This window comes from Marmota marmota, unplaced genomic scaffold (genome assembly GCF_001458135.2).
Source record: "Marmota marmota marmota unplaced genomic scaffold, marMar, whole genome shotgun sequence".
Taxonomy (NCBI): Eukaryota; Metazoa; Chordata; class Mammalia; order Rodentia; family Sciuridae; genus Marmota; species Marmota marmota.
This window is the reverse complement of record NW_026000001.1, coordinates 2,330,482-2,352,700: the sequence shown is the minus strand read 5'-3', so window position 1 is coordinate 2,352,700 and position 22,219 is coordinate 2,330,482. Positions and strand designations below refer to the sequence as shown.

The 22,219-nt window shown below is 53.7% G+C and overlaps 1 protein-coding gene across 14 annotated transcripts in view; it reads right to left on the bottom strand.

Moving 5' to 3' along the window:
- Positions 1-3,761: 3,761 nt before the first annotated feature.
- Positions 3,762-22,219, bottom strand: part of Ppp6r3 (protein phosphatase 6 regulatory subunit 3) — a 142,836-nt gene continuing 124,378 nt past the window's right edge. For 13 of the 14 annotated variants that reach the window (XM_048807797.1, XM_015503272.2, XM_015503279.2 and 10 more), the window contains one exon: positions 19,003-20,518. In XM_048807797.1, the coding sequence (XP_048663754.1) occupies positions 20,467-20,518 (52 nt within the window). In that variant the 3' untranslated portion in view covers positions 19,003-20,466. Of the gene's footprint in view, positions 3,772-6,249; positions 6,261-10,453; positions 10,468-19,002; positions 20,519-22,219 lie in introns of those variants that run through there. The other variant, XM_048807809.1, reaches the window with a different exon arrangement.

The window sequence follows — 22,219 nt, the reverse complement described above, 5'->3', positions numbered from 1 at the left end:
GTCCCCGTCCCTGTGACAGTGCTGGGGGCTGCAGACATGGGGGCTCTGGCTGCTGTGACAGATGGCCACAAGCCACGTGGCTTAAAGCAACAGACATGGTTCTGGCCTCCCACAGTCGGAGGCCAGAAGCTGAAACCCAGGTGTCGCAGGGCTGTGCTGCCCTGCAGGCCCCAGGGTCCCCTCCCTGCCTCCTCCAGCTTCTGGGTCAGCTGGCCACCCTCTTCTTGCCTTGGCTGTGGCCGTCACTCCCAGCCACCTGTCTGCGAGTGTCTGTCCCTGTTTACATCCAAAACTCCCCCACGTGACCTAGGGCCCATCTAACCCAATAACCTCATCTTAACTAATGACACCGCGAGGACCGTCTTTCCAATTAATGTCCCATTCACAGGTTCAGAGGGTACTCGGTTAGTGGCCCAGTCCTGGTCCGAGATGTCGTTGGACTTGGACCTATCACTGTGGGGCCTACCTCCGAGCCACCCTGACCCGGGTCTGTTTACAGGGCTCAAGTCACTTCTGGAGTAGGCTGCAGCTGGCTGTCCCCCATGGAAATGCCCCTGTCCGGGGACAACGTGCCGCCCGCTGGCTTGGTGCAGGGAGACGGGGCAGGAGGTGGAGCCAGGAGGACCTGGGGGAACATCTCCCAGGGCCAGGGGATGGGGAGCCTCGGGCAGAGCTTCCCGCCCCCTCAAAGCCGAGCCAGAAGTTCTTCCCCGCCAGGAGCCTGGGGCAGACCCACCGCGAGTTCTTTTCTTTTTGATGGGAATTGAGTGACATAAAATGAGTCAGGATCCCTGGTGGCTCCTGCCACAAACTTGAGTCTTTGTCCTTTGGTAAAAGCTCATGCGAGAGAGTCTGGGGAGGGTTTCCCCAAAGGACCTCAGGCCTGAGGATGTCCCTGGTCCCATCAGTTCCCAGGAGGCTGCGGGGGGGGGGGGGTTCTCCACACCTGTCACGACACAGACCTTCCCAGGTCACATGGAAGGAAAAGCCTCCCTCCCTCTGTCCTCCGCAGAGAGGCTGACGCATAGCTTGTGACAGGAGACAGGAGTGGCCAGGGCACGTCAGGAAGTGTGAGTCGGCACCGACTCACATTTTGACGACTCACATTTCTCTTCGTTTTGACGAGCTGGTAGTCATGACCGATTCTAAAAATTTGCAGTTTGCCCTTTCATTTCTCATTCTAAGTGGTACGCAATTCCAGGTCAGGGTGTCTTGCAGCTGGTCACCCTTTGCTGTGGGGACTGTCCTGGGTGTGGTAGGATGTTCACCCTGGTCTCCACCCACTTGATAGACCATCACCCTCTTGCTCCCCAAGGATCACCCCCAAATGTCTCCAGACATTGCCACAGGTCCCCCCTGGATAGATCCTTACTCCAGCCCAAGTCATGAGGGGACAGATGGCGTGGATCACGAAGCCCTGCCTCAGCCTCTCACTCCACAAGGGCCAGGACGTCCCTCAGGGACTGGCTCTCTCTCTCTCCCACCTGTGGACACCAGGGGCAGGAGCATCCTCACAGTGACCAGCTCCAGGGACCAGCAGGCCTCAGACACTCACCATCCTTCTCTGGGGAGACGAGAGAGACCATCTGCCTTCAGAGCCAGGCCCAAGGGCTGAGGGTCAGCTTCACCTGCCCCTCTCTGGGGAGACACACCTTAGGCCGGTTAGTGCTGGCAGAGCCCCCTGAGGACATGGGCTCTGATGGGGTCCTGAGCTTCTCTCCCAAGGTGACCCTGGCTGGCAGGGCTCCCCTCCCGTCCAGCACAGCGTCCCTCTCCTGGGCAGTGCCCTCATGCAGCGACACCCTCCTGCCATCACCAGCCCCTGCAAGGACTCCGAGCAGCCTGTTTTCTGCACGTTCCCCCAGAGATGTTCCGCGAGGCGAGAACCCAGAGGGAACAGAGCTGATTGTTCTGGGACTTGGTGTCCCCAGCAGGAGCAGCAGCAGGACCGTGAGGCCCCCACCAAGCACTTTGGCTCTTGCTGGGCCAAGCAGGGGCGCCATGGTGAGGAGGGCTCAGTCTGCCCGGAGACCACCTCCACCGCCAGGACCCGGCCTGCCAGGTCAGGCCGATGGGGCTTCATGGCCTCCCAGAAGACCAGGAGGCCAGGGACCCACGGTCAGCCCCAGCCTGGCATGGAGAGGCCAGGGAGGGAGGGCACTTGGGGCAGGAGCGTCCTCCCTTGTGCTTCTGGAGCAGAATTCAGCCCAGTCCTGTCCTCAGGGATGCCCACCTGGCCAGCATGGGGCCAGCCCGGGGAAGCAGCACAGCTGCCTCAGGCTGGAGAGGACTTGAGCGGGGACAGGGAGGTGAGGCTCCACTCTACTGCCCCTGAGTGGTCAGCCCTGGGCAGCTGCTGGATGGCAGCAGCGGTGTCCCCAGGACGTCCACTGGACATGTGTAGCCATTTGATCTGTGGGAGGCAGGGGGTGCACACGTAGACCTGAGCCCACACTGACCTGAGCCCTCGCTGGGACGTCCCAAAGCCTCCCCTGCCCTCCGAGCACACAGCCCTGGCCCTTGAGCAGCCTCCAGGGCCAGGAGGGACAGAGAGGGAGGCAGGGGGCAGGCAGGAGCAGGCGAGAGCCCACCCAGCCCAGGTGGGGGCGGGGCTGCAGGCTGTGACTGGGGGCTGCCCATCAGTGAAATCGTCACATCAGGCTGGAGTGCCCGGGAGCCACCTAAGTGAGCCACGTAGACGGAAATACAATTTTTTTCCCTGCAATTCACATATCCACGCCCACCTCCCACCTCGATGGCAAAGTCGCTGTGGCCATGTGTGTTCGGTGGAACTCTGTGAGGACCAGCAGAAACCGGCCACTGTAGCCCCAGGCTGTTAGAGATAGGGTGCTGCCGGAACTCCCACCCGCAATGGGGGGTCGCTCGCCAGGCAGACTTGACTTCTGCAGGGGGGGCCCGCTCCAGAACCCGCTGAGCAGCACAGCCTGCGCCCCAGCCGCCTGTCCACCCCTGAGGAGGCACCGCCCCCTGCAGACAGGAGCAGCTCGGGTCACGATCCACACAACTGCCCGAGTTTAAAACTGGGGTGTGCCAAGGGAAGGGCGGTGGTAAAATGGCCACGGTGGGATCTCACACCCCGGTAGGGCGAAAGGCTGCGTTCTGAAACTTGACCGTCACAGGGAGCCGCCTCAGAACGCACTCTGCGTCCCAATTCAAACCAAAGAGAGCTGCATTTACCTGGCCAGGGACTGTCACCCACTCCTAGAGACTGAAACTCCGTGGAGAACAGCAGCCCCTGGCCTGTGTCTTGGGAATATAGGGACGAAACCACGACTCAGTGGCTTGCTTACGTCGTGTGAGAAAGCCAGTCACAGAAGCAAAACAGGACTGGCATTTCCCAGGGAGCAAGCAAGCTACAGAAGCTGAGAAAAGCAGTTAGCTTAGCGGCATCTCCGTCCCAACAAGTGGCACCCTGAGTTTCTGCCGGGCGGGGACGACAATCTACTTTAAAGTCATGTAGACCCATAAACGTGCTCAAGCCCAGGACGTAGCTCACCGGGACCGCCATGTCCTGGGTTGGGTACATTCTGTGGGGTGCAAGAACAGAAAAACAAACAAGAAAACAGCTTTCATTTCAGTTTCTCAGAAACAGCTCTTGTAACAGTTTTTGTTTTATAGAAGGCAGCAAAATGCAGTCCTAGCCCTGACTATGGCCCGTATTGCTTTATAATTGTCTTATCTCACTTGTCAACATCTTATATTTATAATCTGTATTTATACTAATCTATAACCTGTAACTTAACACTCTTACTGATTTTACTCATTAGTTCACACCACAACATTGGCCACCAAACTTTCTCACCAGGAGCCCCTCACAGGCGGGGCCCCAGCAGAGCCCAGGGTGCAGCCTCCCCTCCCGGGAACCCAGGAGAGCCGGGCAGCATCTGAACTGGGTCAGTCCACACTCCGGACAGCGTTGGCTGGAAGGGAATGGATGGGGTGGGGGCTCCAGGGACCCCGGATGCTCCGTGTGTGCCCCCCAGGAAACTCACTGAGAGCACCCTTAGGAAAAGCACCCTGGGGTCCGGGTCAGGCTGCAGACGTGGTTCTGGGCTGCTGACAAGTACACGCGTCTTTGCCACGTGGAGTGGGGGACGCCAGGCAGGGTCTTGTGTTGCAAATTCAGAGAATGAGATCCCTGGACGCAGGTGAGAGCAAAGTAACAGGACCGGTCAGAGTGTGGAGGGGAGGCGCGGCTCCTGCCGAGGAAGGGGCCTGCTGTCGGGGTCGAGCCGAGCTGTGCCCTTACGTGCCCGGCGGCGTGATTTCTGATCTTAATCGGAACAGGCGTGGGGGTGAGGGTCTGTGGTGCCAGAGGGAGTCCCCGTGGGTGCTGTCCATCAGCTGTCCTGTGGCCAGGTCAGAAGTCTGGTTTCCCGACTCCCTTCCTCCTCTGCTCCTCCGAGCCTTTTCCTGGATGCCCACAGGAGGTCCGTCTCTTTGTCTCGCCCTTATTTTCCCTGTGTGTGTTTAGTGTCCGCTGCCCGCTCTGGAACATCAGCTCTGTGGAGGCAGGGTCCATGATGTCCCCAGGGCCGTCCCGGAGCGGGAGCCAGCTGCAGTTTGGACAGATGTGAGGTCAAGGTTGTGCCCATCACACTGGCCCCTGGGTGTGGGCCAGCCACGTCCCCAAGGAGAGGCACCGGCAGAAATGAGGGACTGTTTGGCGGCAATCTGACAGGGGCGGGAGGTACTGCCAGGAGCCGGCCACCATCCAAGGCTCTGGAGTGGCCAGGGCGGGTGGGAGGTGCCTCGCCCCCCCCCCCCCGGGGCCCTGTTGCAGCCCTGAGCTGCCGTCCCGGCCAGCAGTGCGCACTGGACCCCTGTGAGCCTCAGCCGGGAGGACACGACTTTGCCACCTGGGTTGGGGACCCGGGGGATGTGACTGGGGCAGCAGCATGCAGCAACCCGCTCTCTGGAAGGAGCACCCTGGCTAGAGCATGGTGCCAAGGGACTGGGGGGACCTTGGGGCCGGGGGCCTGGCGGAGAGGCAGCTGCCCGCTGTGCTAAGGCTGCCCCTCCAGAGCCCCGGGAGGAACAAAAGCTGAGCTGAGGGCCGCCTCTGCGAGCCGCGCTAATGGATCTAATGTCTCGGCTGAGCTCTAATGTGGGTGATTTCGCCTCCTCTGCATGGATTTCAGAAAAAGCGCACAATGGCCCTGGTCCAGCTCAGCAGAGAAAATAAAATAGTGGAGAGATAATAGTAGAGCCCACCAGCCGCTTCCTCACCTCTGTTTTTTTGTGTGCCGTCCCCGTCTTTCCCGAGATGGCTGATGAGGCAGGAGGTCAGGATTAATTTCTGGGCCACGTAACCCTTCAGAAAGCAGCCCTTCCATGCGGGGAGTAATTAACGTAATGCCATCCTGGGCTCCGTCGCCGGTGCTAATGAGGCTAATTGGCAGAGCACACATTAGTCGCGATTAGTCAGAGCATGTACTAGCCTGGCGGCTGGCGCTCGTGGGTGGCCCGGGGTCACATCTGTTTGCAGCCACTGTTGCTCTCAGGATCCCACCTGGGCTGGGCTTTTCTCACAAAAGGACCCGTTTTCTGGCACTCGGTAATCAGGTTCTTTTCTCAAAGTGAGAAAGAACAGTGGTGTGCACGAGGGGTTGGCATCTGTCAGCACTGGATGAGCCCTGGGGGACCAGGCTCAAGATTTGGAGGAAGGATTCACATATACACACACACACACACACACAAAATCACAGTAAAGAAAGAGAGGGCCTGACAGCCAATATGATGTTTAAATCAGCAACACAGTCACAGGTGTGCATTTCTGACACCCCGGGAAAGCCTGCGGAAATGAAGTTTAGATCATAGTTTAGATAAAGGGACCTGGCCCCGGGGTGGTCTCTGCCTTTCCTCTGCACCCAGAGCTCAGGACCCCTGGGCGGGTGAGGTCCGGCTGGATCCTGTGAAACTGAAGGTGGGCACTGCCTTCTGGTCCTGCAAACCGAGTCCAGGGCCATTGGAGGCTGGAGTCAGATTCCTGGGGGGGACCGAGAAGCGCCTTTGAGGCTCCTCAGAGAGAAAGAGGGGCTTCCCTTTCCTCCGGTTAGAGGGAGACAGGCAGGGAGGAGGGGCAGGGCAGGCTGGCCTCTGTCCAGGGTGCCTTCGGAATGGACCCTTTCTCGCCCCGGGGTGGGGGCTGCTGGTGCTGCCCTGATCTGCTCTCCAGGCTGGGCCTGCCGTCCCTGGCCGCTGGGGACACTGGCCGGTTCCTCTCACCACTACCCCTCCTGGAGACAGGCCCTCCACCAACGACCGACCAGGGTGACAGCCCCCTTCCCTGAGTCCTTCATTGGCCACTTCCCACCAAGAGAAGCTAAAAAGGAAGGCCTTGGGCTGAGATGAAGGGCCGCAGGCAGGTCTGCAGCAGCCATGAGGAGTGCAGGAAGCAGAAGGCCCGCGCTGTCCTGCTCTGCCTGGTGCCCCCCCCCGCCCCGTTTCTTCACAATTGCCGTGGCGTTGCTCACAATAGCCACACGGTGAGGAAACAACCCACGTGTCCAAACAGATGGAGTCACCAGGAGGACGTCCTTGCAGTGGAGCCCGGCTCAGCTGGAGAAAGGAACGTGGCACTGATGGCCACACACTGCAGCCGGTGGGAAAGGCCAGGTGTGCCCGACTCCTGGGCATGAAGGTCCAGGACCAGCAAATCCTCAGGAAGCAAATGGGGGGGTGCGGCCAGGGATGGGGAGGGGAGGAAGGGCAGGGAGCCCACGCTGGTCAATGGTCATTGTAAGGATGGCCTGAGGCTGAGCCTAAGCAACTCCATTTTGAAGGCCCAGTGTGAACTGCAGTGTCCCCTGGCACCGTCGGAGCCTCCAGTGTGGCCCTCAGGCACAGCCTGACAGACAAGTCACTTCTCCCCACCTGACAGCTCAGGGTGGAGTCTTGTCATGTGCAGAGGGAACGTCTGTCAGGAGCCTGTCAGGAGTGAGGGTGTCCGCAGTGCTCAGAATCAACCTAGGACTGTGTGCTGCAGACTGATCATGTCCACTGCAGTGCCCAGCACAAGGACTGTCATTCTCTTGATTAAGAGTGAATGGAGGTGAGTGACCTGGTGAATAAAGCGTGTAGACGGGCAGATGGCGTGGGCCTTCTGTATTCTCCCTGTGGGTGCCTACCTCGCACCTCTGCCCATGGCCAGTCGTTTCCTTTGGGGTCGTGGAAATGGGGAAGCAGACAGCAGTGACAGGACACCGCAGCCCCAAGCACACGCTGCCACTGACTGTGTCCCTTAGTGGTTGCCTTCGTATGATGCGTTTTCCCCTCAATGAAAAATAAATAAAATGAAATAAACGACCTCTGCCTCCCCTTGAGCAGAGATATGTGACTTTTAAGGCAAAAGGGATTCCCGCTTTGTCAGGTTGGTGACATACACAGCCGTTGTGACATCGATGACAACAGGAGAGGATGGCGGTGGAATGGGCCCTTGCGGGGTGCATGCGGCCCACCTGGGGGTTCAACTTTCACTTTCTGATTTGGTAAGTTGAAGATTCATATCGTAGTCTCAGGGAAGTCACCAAAGGTCACTTAACGGCCAATACAAGTTCTAAAATGGAAATGAAAACATACTCTGCTCATACCAAAGAGCAAGCAAGTCGAGTGGGCAGCGAAATCCAAACGAGGCCACAGCCCGGGACCTAGATTCAGTGAGACAGTAGCTACCTCCCGGGTAAAGGGACTACCCCGAAGTTCACTGGTCCCCTCCGGGCCACCTCCACCTGCTGCGGCTTTCCTGTTTGGTGGTGGGACTGAGTAATTGTGGCAGAAAAGCTGAAAATACTGACCATCTGGCCTTTTGCAGAAAAATGAGACCAGAAACCCAGCCCACTCCCAGGCAGGCGCCCAATCCAGGGCAGACGCGTCAGCCAGACAGAAGGGACAAGTGGGCGCCACCCTGCACACCAGGGAGCGACTCGGAGCTGGACACACAGGGCGAGGAAGACAATGGGAAAGGACTTGTCATGTCATCAGAAAAGCTATGTGGAGCCCTGACCCCGGGGGTCTCCTCCGTGAAGCAGGTCCCCAGCCCCGGGACGCGGGGTTCACCCTGAGCTTTGCAGCCAGCAGGTGGACAGCCATCAGTGAGGACCTCGGAGGACCGGCCTGAGGACATGTCGTGGTAACACAGAGCTACTGCCGGGACCTACGCTGATGGACCAGGAGAGGGGAAGCCAGGCACCGTGGAGCTGGACAGCGCCGTCCACACCAGCCCTGGTGAACGCAGCCCCTCCGGCGGGGCTGGCGGCCGGTCGCCCGCTGACTTGTTTTGCAGCACAGGCCGTCACCCGGTGTTCCCATCAGGGTCAGGGAGGCACTGGGACCAGTGACTGCAGGTCCCATAACGAAACGCCACTTGACGGTCATATGTCCCAGGGGCATTCTGGGGTCTGTTTCGGGGGACTTAAGTCCCAGGGATGGTCAGGCCAGAGGGCACACACCATGCAGAGCAGAACCCAGCAGGCTGGCCCGGGCTTGGCAGCTACGTCCAGAATATCCTCAGACCACACAGGCGGGCGGCCGCTAGGGGGAGCATGAACTTGGAAACAGGGCCGCTTGGAAGAGCTGGAGGAGTGAATCCCCAAACCACCCCACCCCGGCTCTGCAGTCAGACTCAGGAGCAGCAGAACCCACATCAGAGGAGAGGGATCTTGTGGTCGGATGGGCTCTAAGTTAGGCGCTCGGAGGCGGAGGAGAGAGGAAGACGCCCTGAATGAAGAGACCCCTTCCTGGGGGCAACCCTCTTAAAATCGTGAAACACCTGTAGCTCGCTGTGGAAATCCTTCCCTTGAATTTGCTTGGCCCTAGAGCAGTGTGGCTGCGGGAGCTGCCTGCGGCTCTGTTTGCACAGGGCCTCCTCCGGAAAGCCCTCTGGGGCCCGTATTTGCTGGTCTCCTGTAACAGCCTGTGATTGCACTTGGCATTTTATTTAGTCTCACGATGTTTTTTAGTGGGAGGACTTAGTCCACATATATTTAACTAATTAGACATGTGGGTTCGAATCTACCACCCACTACTGAGCCCTGGCTGTGTCCTTCTTTAATATGACATTCCAGTTCCTGAGAGTGCGCCAGGAGTGCGAAAAGGTTCAAGGAGCAAGACTGTGAGAGGACAGGGGAGGACACTGCCCCCTGAGAACCTCCCTCCAGACGGAGCGTCTCCCCAGTGCGGCCAGGAGCAGCGCACAGTGCCAAGGGCAGCCACCTGGCCAGGCCAGCCTGGTCCACGTGCTCCGCCAGCTCATCTCAGGGCTGGGTGCGCCCTGACAAGAGTGGCCTGGGCCCCACTGCCTTGCCAGACCCCGAGCTGCACAGAGAAGCTGGAGGTGGCCTGAGTGGCCAAGGACGGGAAGCTTTCCCCTGGCCACACTTCTCTTGGCTCTTGGGGGCAGTCTGAGTCACAGGTGTCGGTCACTGTTCGTTCCACGCAGCTAGATCCTCCTTCCAGACAGATGCAGCAGGCAGCTGCTCCAGGCCCCACAGAGATGCCCAGGACAAACCAGAGCCCCTGCCACACAGCAGTGTGGGAACACAGGTCCCTCTCACCTCCCCTGCACTGGCCAGTTTCAGTGTCCCCACCTCTCAGCTGTCATCTGCTGCCACTGGGCTCATCTCGTGGCTTGCACAAACCCTCGTCCCTGAGGACGAGGACTCCAGTGACCACACTCTTCTTGGGCCCAGGGTGCTGCCCAGCTCTGCTCCTAGGTGTGATTGGACACAGGCTGTGGCTGGTGGTCCAGAGAAAACTTTGTCCTGCCCCTGGCAGGCAACCCCCCTCTGGGGACTGAAAATCCTGGATGGCAGGGCCTGGGGTGGGCACCTCTGATTTGCATTTCCCTGGGGACAAGTGGCAGGAGCATCTTTTGGGTGCTCACTGGCCACTCGGGTATCTTCCTAGGAAGAGTCTGTGCAGAGCCTTTGCTTGCTTTGGAACCGGGCAGTGCTCCTGTTGTCGGGCTGGGAGGTCTCTGCACCGGCTGGCTTCAGTCCCTTGTTTGATAGATGACTGGTGAGTGTTTTCTGCCATTCTAAGTTGCCTTCTTCCACTGCTGATCGTGGCTCTCTGACGCCACCATTTAAAAATGCTCCCAAAGTCCAACTTGTCTATATCTGCCCTGGCCACCTGTGCCTCTGGTGTCAAGTCCAGGAAATCAGTGCCCCCGTTTCCTCCTGAGGAGCTTCATTGCTTTAGGTTTTACATTTAGGACTTTGATCCATTCAGATTTTTGTAGGAAGGGGCGCAGCTTCATTCTTTCGCATGTGGATATCTAGTCTTCCCCGCACAGTTTGTTGAAGACAAACTTAACACCCTTGTTAAAAATCATTTCTCCATGGCCAGGGTCTTAAAAACCGATAGGCCGTCCTCATCCAGCACCGTGCAGTGTGGATTAAAGCAGCTTTGTGGTGGGTTTTGGTGTCAGGACATCCGATCTCCCCACTTTTTGCTCTTCTTTTCCCAAGACTGTCCTGGCTCTCCAGGGTCCCTGGGAGAGTCCATACAAACTTTAGGATGGGTTTTCCTATTTCTGCAAACAACATCATTGGGGTTTTGATAGGGCTTGCATTAAATCTGTAGATTGTGTTCAGTAGTATTGACATTTTACTGTTATTATTGTCCAATCCATGAACATAGGATGCATTATCATTTGTCTTTCTTTGACTTTTTGGTTAAGTAGTTCCTCAGTATTTTATAAAAGGTGTTGTTATAATTCCTGTTCAGATTATTCATTTTTAGCATAAAGAAATTCCACCATTTTTTTTGTGTGTGTGTTGAGTTTGTATCTTACTAATTTGCTGAATTCATTTATTAGTTCTAATAGATTAAGGAGGGATCTTAAGGGTTTTCTATATATGAAACCATATTGTCTGGAAACAGATGATGTTACTTCCCAGATTGGGCGCTTCCTATTTCTTTTTCTTGCCCAACTGCTCTGGCTAGAACTTTCAGCGCTCTGGTGAATAGAAGCAGGGGAAAAAGGAATTCTTGACTTGTTCCTAATCTTCGAGGAAAATCTTTTCATCTTTCACCACTAAATGTGATATTTTTATATGTGGCTTTTATTATAGACATGTAGTTTCCTTCTATTCTGTTTATCAAGTGTGTGCAACATGAAACGATTTTTGTAAAATGCCTTTTCTGTATCAATTGAGATGCCTGTCACCCTCCCTTCTATTAACATTATTAATATGGTGCATTATATTTGATCAATCTTCATACATTTTCATTTTTCATACATTTGATATCATACATTGAATATGATACATTTATTCCAGGGATAAATCCCATTTCATGGTATAGAATCCTTTTCATATGCTGTCAAATTCTGTTTGCCAGTATTTTGTTGAGTTTTTTTGCATTAATGCTCATAAGGAAATATTGGTCTGTGGCTTTCTATTCTTATCATGTCTTGCCTGGCTTCAATGCCTGGGTATTGTTGGCCTCATAGAATGAGCTAGAAAATGTTCCCTTCTTCTAAGATTTTTAAAAAAGTTTGAGAAAGATTGGCATTATTTTTTCTTTAAATGTTGGCAGAATTCATCCATGATGCCACCAGGTCCAGGGTTTGTATCTGTTGGGAGACCATTTTTTTAAATTACTGATTTGATTTCCTTACTAGTTATTGATCTACTCAGATTTTCCTCTTTGTGCTTTTGTTTTGTTTTGTTTCTAGGAATTTGTAACAATCCCTCACACCTTTGGTTTCTCTGGGCATTCCATTTCCCTCTCATTTTTTTGAAGGACAGTTCTGCTGCATACAGAACTCTTGGTTAAATTTTTCTTTCAGCACTTTTAATATTTTGGCACACTGCCTTGTGACCTTCAATGTTTCTGATAAGAAATATGCTAAGGATCTCATTGAGGATCTTGCACGGGACAGATTGCTTTTCTCTGCGGGCTTTATATTAGCTCCAGGTATGTGACGCCTGCTGACCATTTCCACCGCCCCTTCCTGTCACTATGAGTCACTGTGACTTTTCAGTTGTTATGGTAATTGTGATTCCTTGGCTCCTGAGGGTTGGTGTGGCCGCTCAGCCCCCACTTCTCTGGGGCTCCCAGGCCCGTTAGTATCACCCAGCCAAGTTCTAAGCTAGCCATCTTACAGTCATCCCAGGCCTGCAGAGGAGGTCATCACTAGATTTCTTGTCTTTGGTTTCTTCGTCTTTGAATCTGCAGGTTCTTTTGTATTCAGTACGTTCACAGAACCAGACAGGTCCTTTACCCCATGGCCCATGAGTGGAGAAGGGGCTCCCTGCTCCCTGAGCAGGGCAGGGTTCTGCTTCTCCCAGGGTTGGGGCTGAGGGTGTGGTGTTTATCCTTAAAATGAGACCACCATAGCCCAGAATCGTCTGGAGGGTCACAGGGCCTCTGGACCAGACTCGGCTGGTCTGCAGCCCGGGGCAGTTGGGAGCCTGCGGTGCCTCAGTGCTGGGAAGCCCGGGCTCCAGTGGCACGGCTGACAGGACAGCAGGCTACCAGAGATTTGGGGTTTCTGGCTGGTGACAGTGATGACGAGCTCCTCACCAGAGCCCTCCTGACAGCCCTCTGGACCTTCCTGGAACACAGTGCTCAGGTGGGTGCTCCGGTCTCACATACTGTGTGACGGGCCTGTGGCCATGCAGGACTTTGTCAGCATCGACCACTGATTTCCAGAGCTTTTCTGAGAGCAAGTTGCCACCGTCCCCTGGAGTTCCTAACAGGGCAGCAGGTGCCCCAGCCAGGGCGTCCTACCATTCTCAGGTTCTGAGCCCCCTCAGCATCCAGTCCCTGGGGTATTTCCCAGCGCTTGCCAATCATCCTCGCAGGCCCCACAGGTCCTCACACAGAGTCACGCTGCGACCTAACCTGATTCCACCCTTCAAAGCCAAGAAGAGGAGACGGGGGAGATATGTCCCTGAGCAGGACAACTATGGTCTTATGGGAGAAACTTCTACTTGTCTTCTCATGCATAGGAGAGGCAGACCCCTTATACAGACACAGAGAAGTCCAAGAAGTCACAATTCTCCCCAGGAAGTCGGGAGGCAATGACCTCCCGAGTCATTGGGGTTACAGGTATAGGACAACACTCCTGACTTAGGTAGTGTCCTTTAAACCCTAGCATATGGTGGCTCCATCCCAGCCAGGCAATGAGTGGGCCAGTCCCTAAACTCATCTCACCACCTGCTCTCGTGGATCATCTCTCCGCCAGCTGGGCCAGCGGGCACTGGACAGAGTTAGAAATACAAAGGATTAATTGGGGAGCAAGTTCTATGATTGAAAGGGGAAAAAAATATGAGGGTTGGAGCTAGAGATGACGATGTGGACCTGGTGCGTCTTCCGGCACCACAGACGGCTGGAGCTCTGGGACAAACACAGGTGCTCAGAGAAGTCCCATATTTGGCAGAAATGGCTGTGTCCTTAAATCACTTCTTGCTGTCACTGGCTCAGGGCCAGTAGAGCATGACTAAGGCTAGAAAGGGGGCAGAACTTGCAGGAGGGGCTAGCTGGGGCCCACCAAGTACACTCATCTCTTGACGATGGACGAGTCCTTTCTTCAAAGGCAGTATGCGCAGCCCACCTCCGCATCTGCCACAGCCAGGCGTGATTCTGTCCCACTCTCCATCAACCTGCCAGCCACACGTTCTCCCAGGGGTTACCCCAGAGAGTCCCGCATGGCCCCCACCAGATTGTCTGACCACTGGATGATGCCGGGACCTGCAGGGGCAAAGGGCTCACCCCTTTCTGCCCCTCGTGCCGTTGTCTTAATTCAACCCTATTTTCACCCCCCACCACACGCTGTTTGGCCCCGTCCTCACTGACTTCTTTTACCTCGGTTCTTGCTGGTTCCATTTGACAGGATTTCCTTTTGCTGGTGTCGGAATCAGTTCTCATTTTCCTGAGAGCATTTTTGTTCTGAAAGGTCGTCTGCTGAATACATGGTTCTAGGTTGGTACCTTCTTTTTCAGCATATAGAACAGCTTTCATTGTCTTCTGCTTCCATGACTTCTCCTGAGAAGTAACCCAGCTACTGGGGCCAGGCCGTCCCCTGGGGGACGTTCAGGTACTCTCTTTGGGTCTTGGTAGCTTTCCTAGTATGCTGGTAGGTGAGGTGCTTTTTGTAGCTCTTCTTGACATTCAGACTTTTTGAATCTGTAGCTCCATGTCTTTGATTACTTTTGGGAAACTCTTGTCAATGTCTCCTGCACTGTTTTCCTTCTCTCCGGCACTCCACATACGCGTGTTACATTTGTTCTATACCCTCTATTTCTCTCTCTCTCTCTCTCTTTTTTTTTTGGTACCGGGGATTGAACTCAGGGGTACTTGGCCGCTGAGCCACATCCCCAGACCTATTTTGTATTTTATGTAAAGACTGGGTCTCACAGAGTTGCTGAGGCTGGCTTTGAACTCATGATTCTCCTGCCTCAGCCTCCTGAGCCACTGGGATGATAGGCGTGTGCCATCATACCTGGCTCGTCTATTGTCTCGAAGGCACAATCACATTTAAAAGTCTGAAATCAATACCTGGATCAACTGGGTGTCTTCTTCCAGTTACCAATCCCTTGGTACTGTCTCTGGCATCTCAGTAACTTATTTAACACCAACATTGTGTACGGAGAGTGAGGCAGGCTTCAAGTGGTTATTTTTCTTGGGAAATGTGCTTCTTCTCGTAGGTGAGACAGCTCTTTTTCTGGTTTGTTCTTCCTCCTGCACGTTTCACCCAAATCTTGGGATGTCTGCCACAATCCTTCCACCACCGGCTGCTGTTCGTGCTCTCAGCCTGGTCCCCTGCTGCCCTGCCCAGCTCAGGAACCTCAAGGCCCGCAGGGATGCCAGTGAGGCCAGGCCCACTCCCCACTGGTCCGTCCCCTTCCTCTAGCTTCTTGACTCTCGGGTCTTGGCTTCTTTCTTGGCCCTTAATGCCCGGGTTCACCTTCCCAGCACCGAAAGGCCGGCTTCTGCTCGGCCTCCAGTCACTTAGTTAGCAAAAGCCACCAAGGGAAGCAAAGGGGCCTTGGCAGGCAGGTGCCCTTCAAGGGGTCCTCTCTCTGGGTTGTTGGCCCTGAGGACCAGCAGCCTTGTGCACTCCCAAGTGGCTCCAGTTTTGAAAGGCTCACAGCTATTTTTTGGAGTCCAGGGTTTATTGTGGAGAACGTCTGCCTGTAACTGGATGCAGTTGTCCCCACACCCCACGGGGACTTTGACTTCACCTCCTGCTTTGTCTGATGGCCTCGTCTTTTTGTTGCACTGGGCCAACACAGACCCCCATATCTAGGGGGCACAGTCCACTGGGGGGAAGTGGGGTTTGCTCGTGGACAGGCCAACCCAGGCTGGATGCCAGAAGAGGCTGAAGCAAGCACGCGGAGGCTCTTGCTCCCACACTCTTTTTAATGTAGGTCTGCTGGTGTTGGGATCAGTTCTCATTTTTCTGAAAGCATTTTTGTTTTGAAAGGTTGTCTGCTGAATACATCGTCGAGTACTCCAGGTCTCCTGCAAACTACTCGTTCTCTGGTCATCCTGTGAAGGGAACGTGTTCATCTTAACAATATTTTTGTTTTAATTTTTAGTTATAGATGGACATGATATTTTTATTTTGCTTATTTACTTTTATGTAGTGCTGAGGATGGAACCCAGCGCCGCACATGTGCGAGGCAAGCACTCTGCCTCTGAGCACAGCCCCAGACCCAGTATTTGTTTTTCTCTTGGCCACATCTGCCTCCTAAAGAAATTAAGGTGTAAACTTCATCTAGTAAAGCACATGCATTTTAGGTATAGAGCAAGACATGCAGACTTCCTCCCCGACTTCCCACGCCCCTCACCGACCCCACCTGTGGTGTGAACAGGGTGCTGACCCCCCAGAGAGAGGAGAAGGAGGGCAGGATGAACCCATGGCAGTGGGAGGTGACTAAAATCAGATTAGGTCACCAGGGTTGATCCAACACAATGGAATCCGATGGTCTCTGGAGAAGAGAGACCGGAAAACACACACACACGCATGCTCCTGGCCTCTGCTCACGTGATGCCCGTGGGCAGTGCACCGAGCGGTGGAGGCGCTGCCAGGGCACAGTGCTCGACGAGTACTCCAGGTCTCCTGCAAAGTACCCTCCCAGTGGCTGAGAAAGCAAAGGAGTAAAAACTCAGCAGAAGCAAAGGAGCTAATGAGAAATACGTCAAGAGAAGGATTTGCAGGACCAACTCGCGACACTGAGGGTGACATGGAGCTAGGGACGACGGCTGTAGTGTCTCCACTTGTCTAGGAGGAAAGGGTCCTTCAGTAGCACAGGGCTCTAAGGTCACTCTGTTGACCCCAGTGCCCACGTTAGCATGGGATTGACTTATAGATGAAGCCCCCCTAAACAGGGTGGCACCATGACAGTTCCAGAGGGGGCCAGCTAGGGTCAAAACTCCTCCTCCCAACATGAAGGAGTTGAACACCTGATGGGCAGAGTACACAAGGTGGTCCCAGCTCTCCTGCTAAGCATCGAACAGTAACCAAGTTGGACACAGCGTCATCCCCTCTGTCCTTCTCTGAGTGGAGACGGCCCACCCTGCTGAAGTCTCACTTTGCTTTCACTCATAATAAAGTTTTTCTTGCATGGCTTTTGGTGTCTGACTTTAGATTTTCTTTCCCTGGAACACAAGAACAGAGGTTTCAGCTCCCCACTTTCCCGTGTGTGACATTGGGACTCTGCCAGCAAGACCATCCTGGTCAGATGTGGCCCTCCACATCTTGGATCTGATCTGAGAGCCCAAATAAACCTGTTCTTTGTAACTCGGTCAGTAACAATGTTATTCACAACAGAAAACCAAGAAGTCACCTCCTTCTTCCCCTCCAGAAGACACTTCTCATTTCTGCCCTGAGATTCCCCCGGCCATCCCAAAGCCCTTTGTACAGACAGAGGTGTCCTATGTGTCCTTGGTCTCTCACAAACACTGAGATGTACAGACCCAGACATGTGCACACACTGCTGCCTCCGTCAGCTCATTCCCACTTCCTCCCTAGTACAATTCCAGCATGTGCCTGATCTGTGATCCACTTTCTAGCTGAACAGTTTATCTTTTTAATGAATCAAGCAAATATAAATACACTTGTACAGAGGGTATCAGTGGAGCTCCTTTGTTATGGGAATGTCTAGAGTCGCCGAGTTACAATGCAGCAACCTGCCTGATTCAAGGGGCCAGAAAACCGACAGGAGACTGACTTGCTCAACAGCTCCCCCAGGTGGCAGGCCGCGTCACAGGGGGTGAGAGGTACATGCCGATGGCCGCAGGTTCTCATCAGTGTGGTGTCAGTGCTTTAGGCGGAGCCACTTAGCCAGAGGGGGTGGCACCTGCGTAGGGTTCTAAGTGGCACGGTCCAGGGACGGGATGAAAGCCCTGAAGTTCTTACTGGCCACTCGGGTGGCCTCTTCTTCATGGATGGTGTGCCCAAGTCTCTCGCAATGCGTGGAGTGGGGATTCTGCTTCCTCTCCTCTGTCAGGAGCACACGCGTCTATGGGCACGGCCTGTTTTGCAGGCCAGAGTCCTCACTTCAGTGGAGGCCAAACGCCTCCCTTCTGAGGCTTGTGATCCGGGTCCTGAGAAAGCTTTGCCCTTCCAAAGGGTAGGTGTTTTCCTCTTGAAGCTGGTCCCAGGTGCTGGCTTGGATCGACTTTTGTAGGTGGCGTGCAGTGACAGCCAGATTCATCTTTCCACCTCAGGTGGAGGGCCGGATATGGCATGTGGGAGACAGGTGACCTCAAAGCAGGACAGCCATCAAATCCTGGACCGGAGTGAAAGCACCCGATTTTTCTGGAGGTGCAGGTTTGAAATAAAATGACAGGATCAAGGTGGGTATTCAGAAGGCCAACAGGTGACGTTCGGGGGCTGGGGCGTTAACAGTGAACTTCTATTGTACATTCCCTCTGAGAACGACTCCGAGTCCATGGCAGAGAAAGCAGCAGAGGCCGCAGCTAACCTGCCCAGGTCCCCGCCGAGTGCCTGAGGCAGGCTGCAGTGTCCAGGTGTGCAGGGCAATGTGCCCAGGGGGCGGCAGTGCAGGGGACCGGCCAAGGCCAGCGCCAGCCAGGGGCGACACTTTCCTCTGCACGTGGGGGAGGATGAGGAACAAGGAGCTCCAAGAGCACAGCATTTCAAATCTGGATGGGACACGCGAGCCCACAGTCGCCACAGCGCTCTTCATGGGCCGGAGAGCGCCCTGAGCACCTGTGGGTCACAGCTGCAGCAGCACCGCTCCTCCCCCATGGGAGCTTAGGAGCGTGGGGAGGGTGATGGCAACCCACTGAAGCCCAGCAGGGTTCTCTCCCTGCAGCCCACACCGTCTGGTCATAAAGCCCACACAAGGCACAAGAGCTCTAGAAAAAGAATCAGGCTTTATTTTTGTCATTTTTAACACAGGTATTGTAGACACGTTAGTCTCGCAGTCCCTATGGCCAACACACAGAACCCAGGGAGAAACTGAAGGAGCGGGAGCTCGCTGCCGCCCTGGGCTGGCTGCCGGGACCCCGCAGGCCCGGCTCCTCTGGCCTACCCCTTCCCTGCACCTAAGATGAACAGACCCGACCACCATCCTGTGCTCCTTCCCTAGCAGGAAGTGGGATGGAAGGACACTGTATGACCTCGGGAGGCATGGAGGAGCCAACTGAATCCAGCTGTGGGGCCGTGAGCGCCACCAACAGGGCCAAAGCCTGGCTGGGGCAATCCCGAGGTCCTGGGCCACATCAGCAAGGCATCCCTGAGGTAAGCGGAAGGAGCCCCGTCCGCTGCTGGTGCCGGGCTCCAGAGAACACAGGAGGGCAGTCTCCCCCAAGAGCAGCTCCCAGAGAAAGAGGTTCCTGGGGTGGAGTGCCCGGGCCACGCCAGCAGCCCCCACACCCCCATGACCAGCCCAGGGCTTCCGGCTGACCCCGTCCTTGGTGTGCTAGGCATGCCTTGGAAACCTCAGGAGGAGTTTCCACACTATTGAGAATGAAAAGCAAATAAGGAATAAGGCATCAGACATTTGATTCTTTTATTTCCGTATGCAATGTAATGTTTAGGCACGCTGCTTGGGATGCTGTTTCTAAAAAATCTGTTGGCCATTTTTCAGAATATCCTTTTGGTTTTAAATACTGGTCAGGAAAAACAAATGATGTAAAAATACGTGAATAATTTTCTATTACAGAAATGAAAAACTGATTTGCATCTAAAAGTGCAAGAGGTGAAGTGATTTAACCCTTTCACCAGACGATATGGCAATATACAGTATATTGCTTCAGCTGTTGGAGAAGGCTGTGACGTATTTTTATATTGACATAGAAAATTATAAATTACATTGAATTAGTATCCATAATCACTATATATATACACAAACCAGTTCTAAAAAAATACACTGGTTTAGAATTTTACGAGTGAAAACCTCACAAGGTACAGTAAAACAGGTAACATGCGCAGGTGCCGGATTGAGTTCTATTTTTAAAACACTAGCCTGTGAAATGACGCACTCGAACTCCATTAGCAGCACGAGCATTTTCAACGGACTCGCCTAACATGACTTAAGTGTGTTAAATATGCAGATTGCTCTGAAATGGTCATTGGTGATGCTTGTTAACAAGGTCAATTTTGGTGAATGGGTTAAAAGGCAGATGAACTACCAAACAAAACAAAAACAAAAAAACAAAAACAAACCCCCCTCCAAAAAAAAAAAAAAAAAAACCCAAACCACAGCCATGTACACTCCGAGGACTCTAGTGCTTTTCCTGTAGGAGATCATCTCAAGCAACAAGACTTCAACAGAACATATGGCTTCACAAGAACATCGGTTTATCAACTAAGCCGCAGCAATAAATACTTAATCTCTACCAATAGACTTACATTTTTGATCCATTTTAAACAATACAGAAAACAATTACCAATCAAAAACTGGTTATAAAAAGAACACCAAATATTTCTTATTCAAAATCACTTTTGTAAGTTAGAACAACCAAAATAACACCTAGAGGGATTTCAATTCCATAGCTCCTTGCCAACCTGGAAGAAAAGGAATCAGAATTTTGTACAAGGTGAAAAATGTATGAAAACTGCCTAATACTTTGGTCACACTAATAATTGTCAAATAGTTATGTTTCAAATACAATAGATCTGTGTATTCACTTTTATAAAACTATTCTTACAGCCATTTAACTAGAGTAGTACTGCTATCACCACAGGGCAGCAAGGTCTCATCTCACAGGCTACCCATTATTTAGAACAATACAATATAAACATACGCAGACATTCTTGGTATTTGTCAATGTGCAATATTTTTACACTTCTGAATTTCTCTGTACAATGTCTTAGAATCTAGAATATAAAGGTTGCTGGTCCTGATCCCTTGCAGAGTGAGTGCAGCAGTGACGGCTTGGTGGCTCCAGAGGACCCCTCCAGAGCCCCTGGGTGGTGGCAGTCTGCAGTCCTCAGTCAGCAGCAGCAGACGCTACCCATCATACAGGGCCATTGACTGACGTGTCACCTGGCACACTTGGCTGGTCACTCCTGCAGAGTAAGAGACAGGCATCTGAGGCACGTGAAGCAGAAATGGGAGGAAGTGAGCCTGGTTTAGTTCTGAGGGTGGGGAGTGCATCTAAGCAGGGCCTCAAGAGCCCACGGAGCTGCCCTCCTCCACTTCTCAGGACCACCCGCACATGTGGGTGGAGGGTCCTAAACCGCTGCCCCCAGAGCCCACGGGAGCTCTCTGTTCATTCCTCCTCCAAAAAGCATTTATCTGTCCCACAGAGTGGAACTCCGCAGGGTTCGCAATGGCAAAGAAAAATAAAAGGAGAGAGGGAAAAAAGTTTGTAAACAGAACAATCTGTTACAACACACGGACAACACATTCCCACAGAGCAAATGTCAGCTTCAAAACTGGGAGGCAAGAAGTGGGACAGTGTGTGAAAGTGGTGGCTGAAGATCTGAGTTTGCAAAATCACAAAATGGAGGGGCAGGCTCTCTAGGGCTCTTCCCAAGTTAAGGAAGTAGACTTGGGAAGGATGCTGAGAGCGGCAAAACTGGTACACAGGCACTTCCAGCCAGCCCTGAGGTCTCAGCTGGCAGACTCCAGCCCTGCGGCCTGTGGGCACAGCAGGGAGCTCGGGGCCAGCTCCACACACAGCAACAAATCTACTTACAGCCGTGTCATTGCAGAGCCGTCTCATCGACTTACACGTCGTCTCACTGCACCAGACACTGGGTACGTATCCTGCCTTCACCACCCACAAGCCATGTGTTCGTAAGTTTATTTCTTAAACTCTCCCAGTTTTGCTTTCTCCCCCTATCCCACAGGGCTTCACAGGTAGGGAAGTGTGTGAAGCAGCTGGCACACTGCTGGCACAGACATAGCAGGCCTGACAAACAGCAGCCAAGCCAGGTCTGTGGCAACACATACCCCGGATCCACAGGACCCCAGGACCAGGCTGGGGCAGGGCCCTTCAAACACATGGGAGGCATCGCCGCACTTACCCTCCACCTGTCCTAACGCTGATGCCACTCCCATCTGCTCAGACAGCCCCCTCACCTAGCTGCACTCCTGTCCCCATTCCTGCAGCCAGTGTCCTCCCAGGCACCTGCCTTCTGCCCCAGGCTACTGGTGTCTGTCTGCTCCGGCTTCCCTCCAGCCACCGCCATTCCATCTTGTGGTGGATAAAGGATGGATGAATGGACAAACCCAGGGACGCCAGTGTGTCCCCTCCTTCACTAGCTCACCCCAACATTCTCTGCCACCACCTCAGTCTTGTAATTGGAGAGGAGGACTCTTCATACCTGATGTTTCTAGCCAGAGAGAAAAGCAAGCAGGCTGCACTGAAACCAACATTTCTGTATACTGGACAGCCAGGAAATGACCCCATAGCCTCCTGGGCCGACCCTAACTATTCTACCTCCCAGAAATTCCTCAATGTAAAGTAAGTTAACAGGTAGAAATTAGAGGTGACCAACTGGGAATTAGACTCACAAAAGACCATAAAGCAGAACAGAACAAAACGAGAAAAACAAACAAACAAAAAACCCACTGAACTCTGGGTTTGGTGTCACATGCCAGTAATCCCAGCAGCTTGGGAGGCTGAGGCACGAAGCTGCAAGTTCCAAGCCAGCCTCAGCAACACCCACTCTCCAAAGAAAAATGAAAAGGTCTGGGGATGTAGCTCAGTGGCAAAGTACCTCCTGGATTCAACCCATAGAACCAAAAAGCGGTGGTGGGGT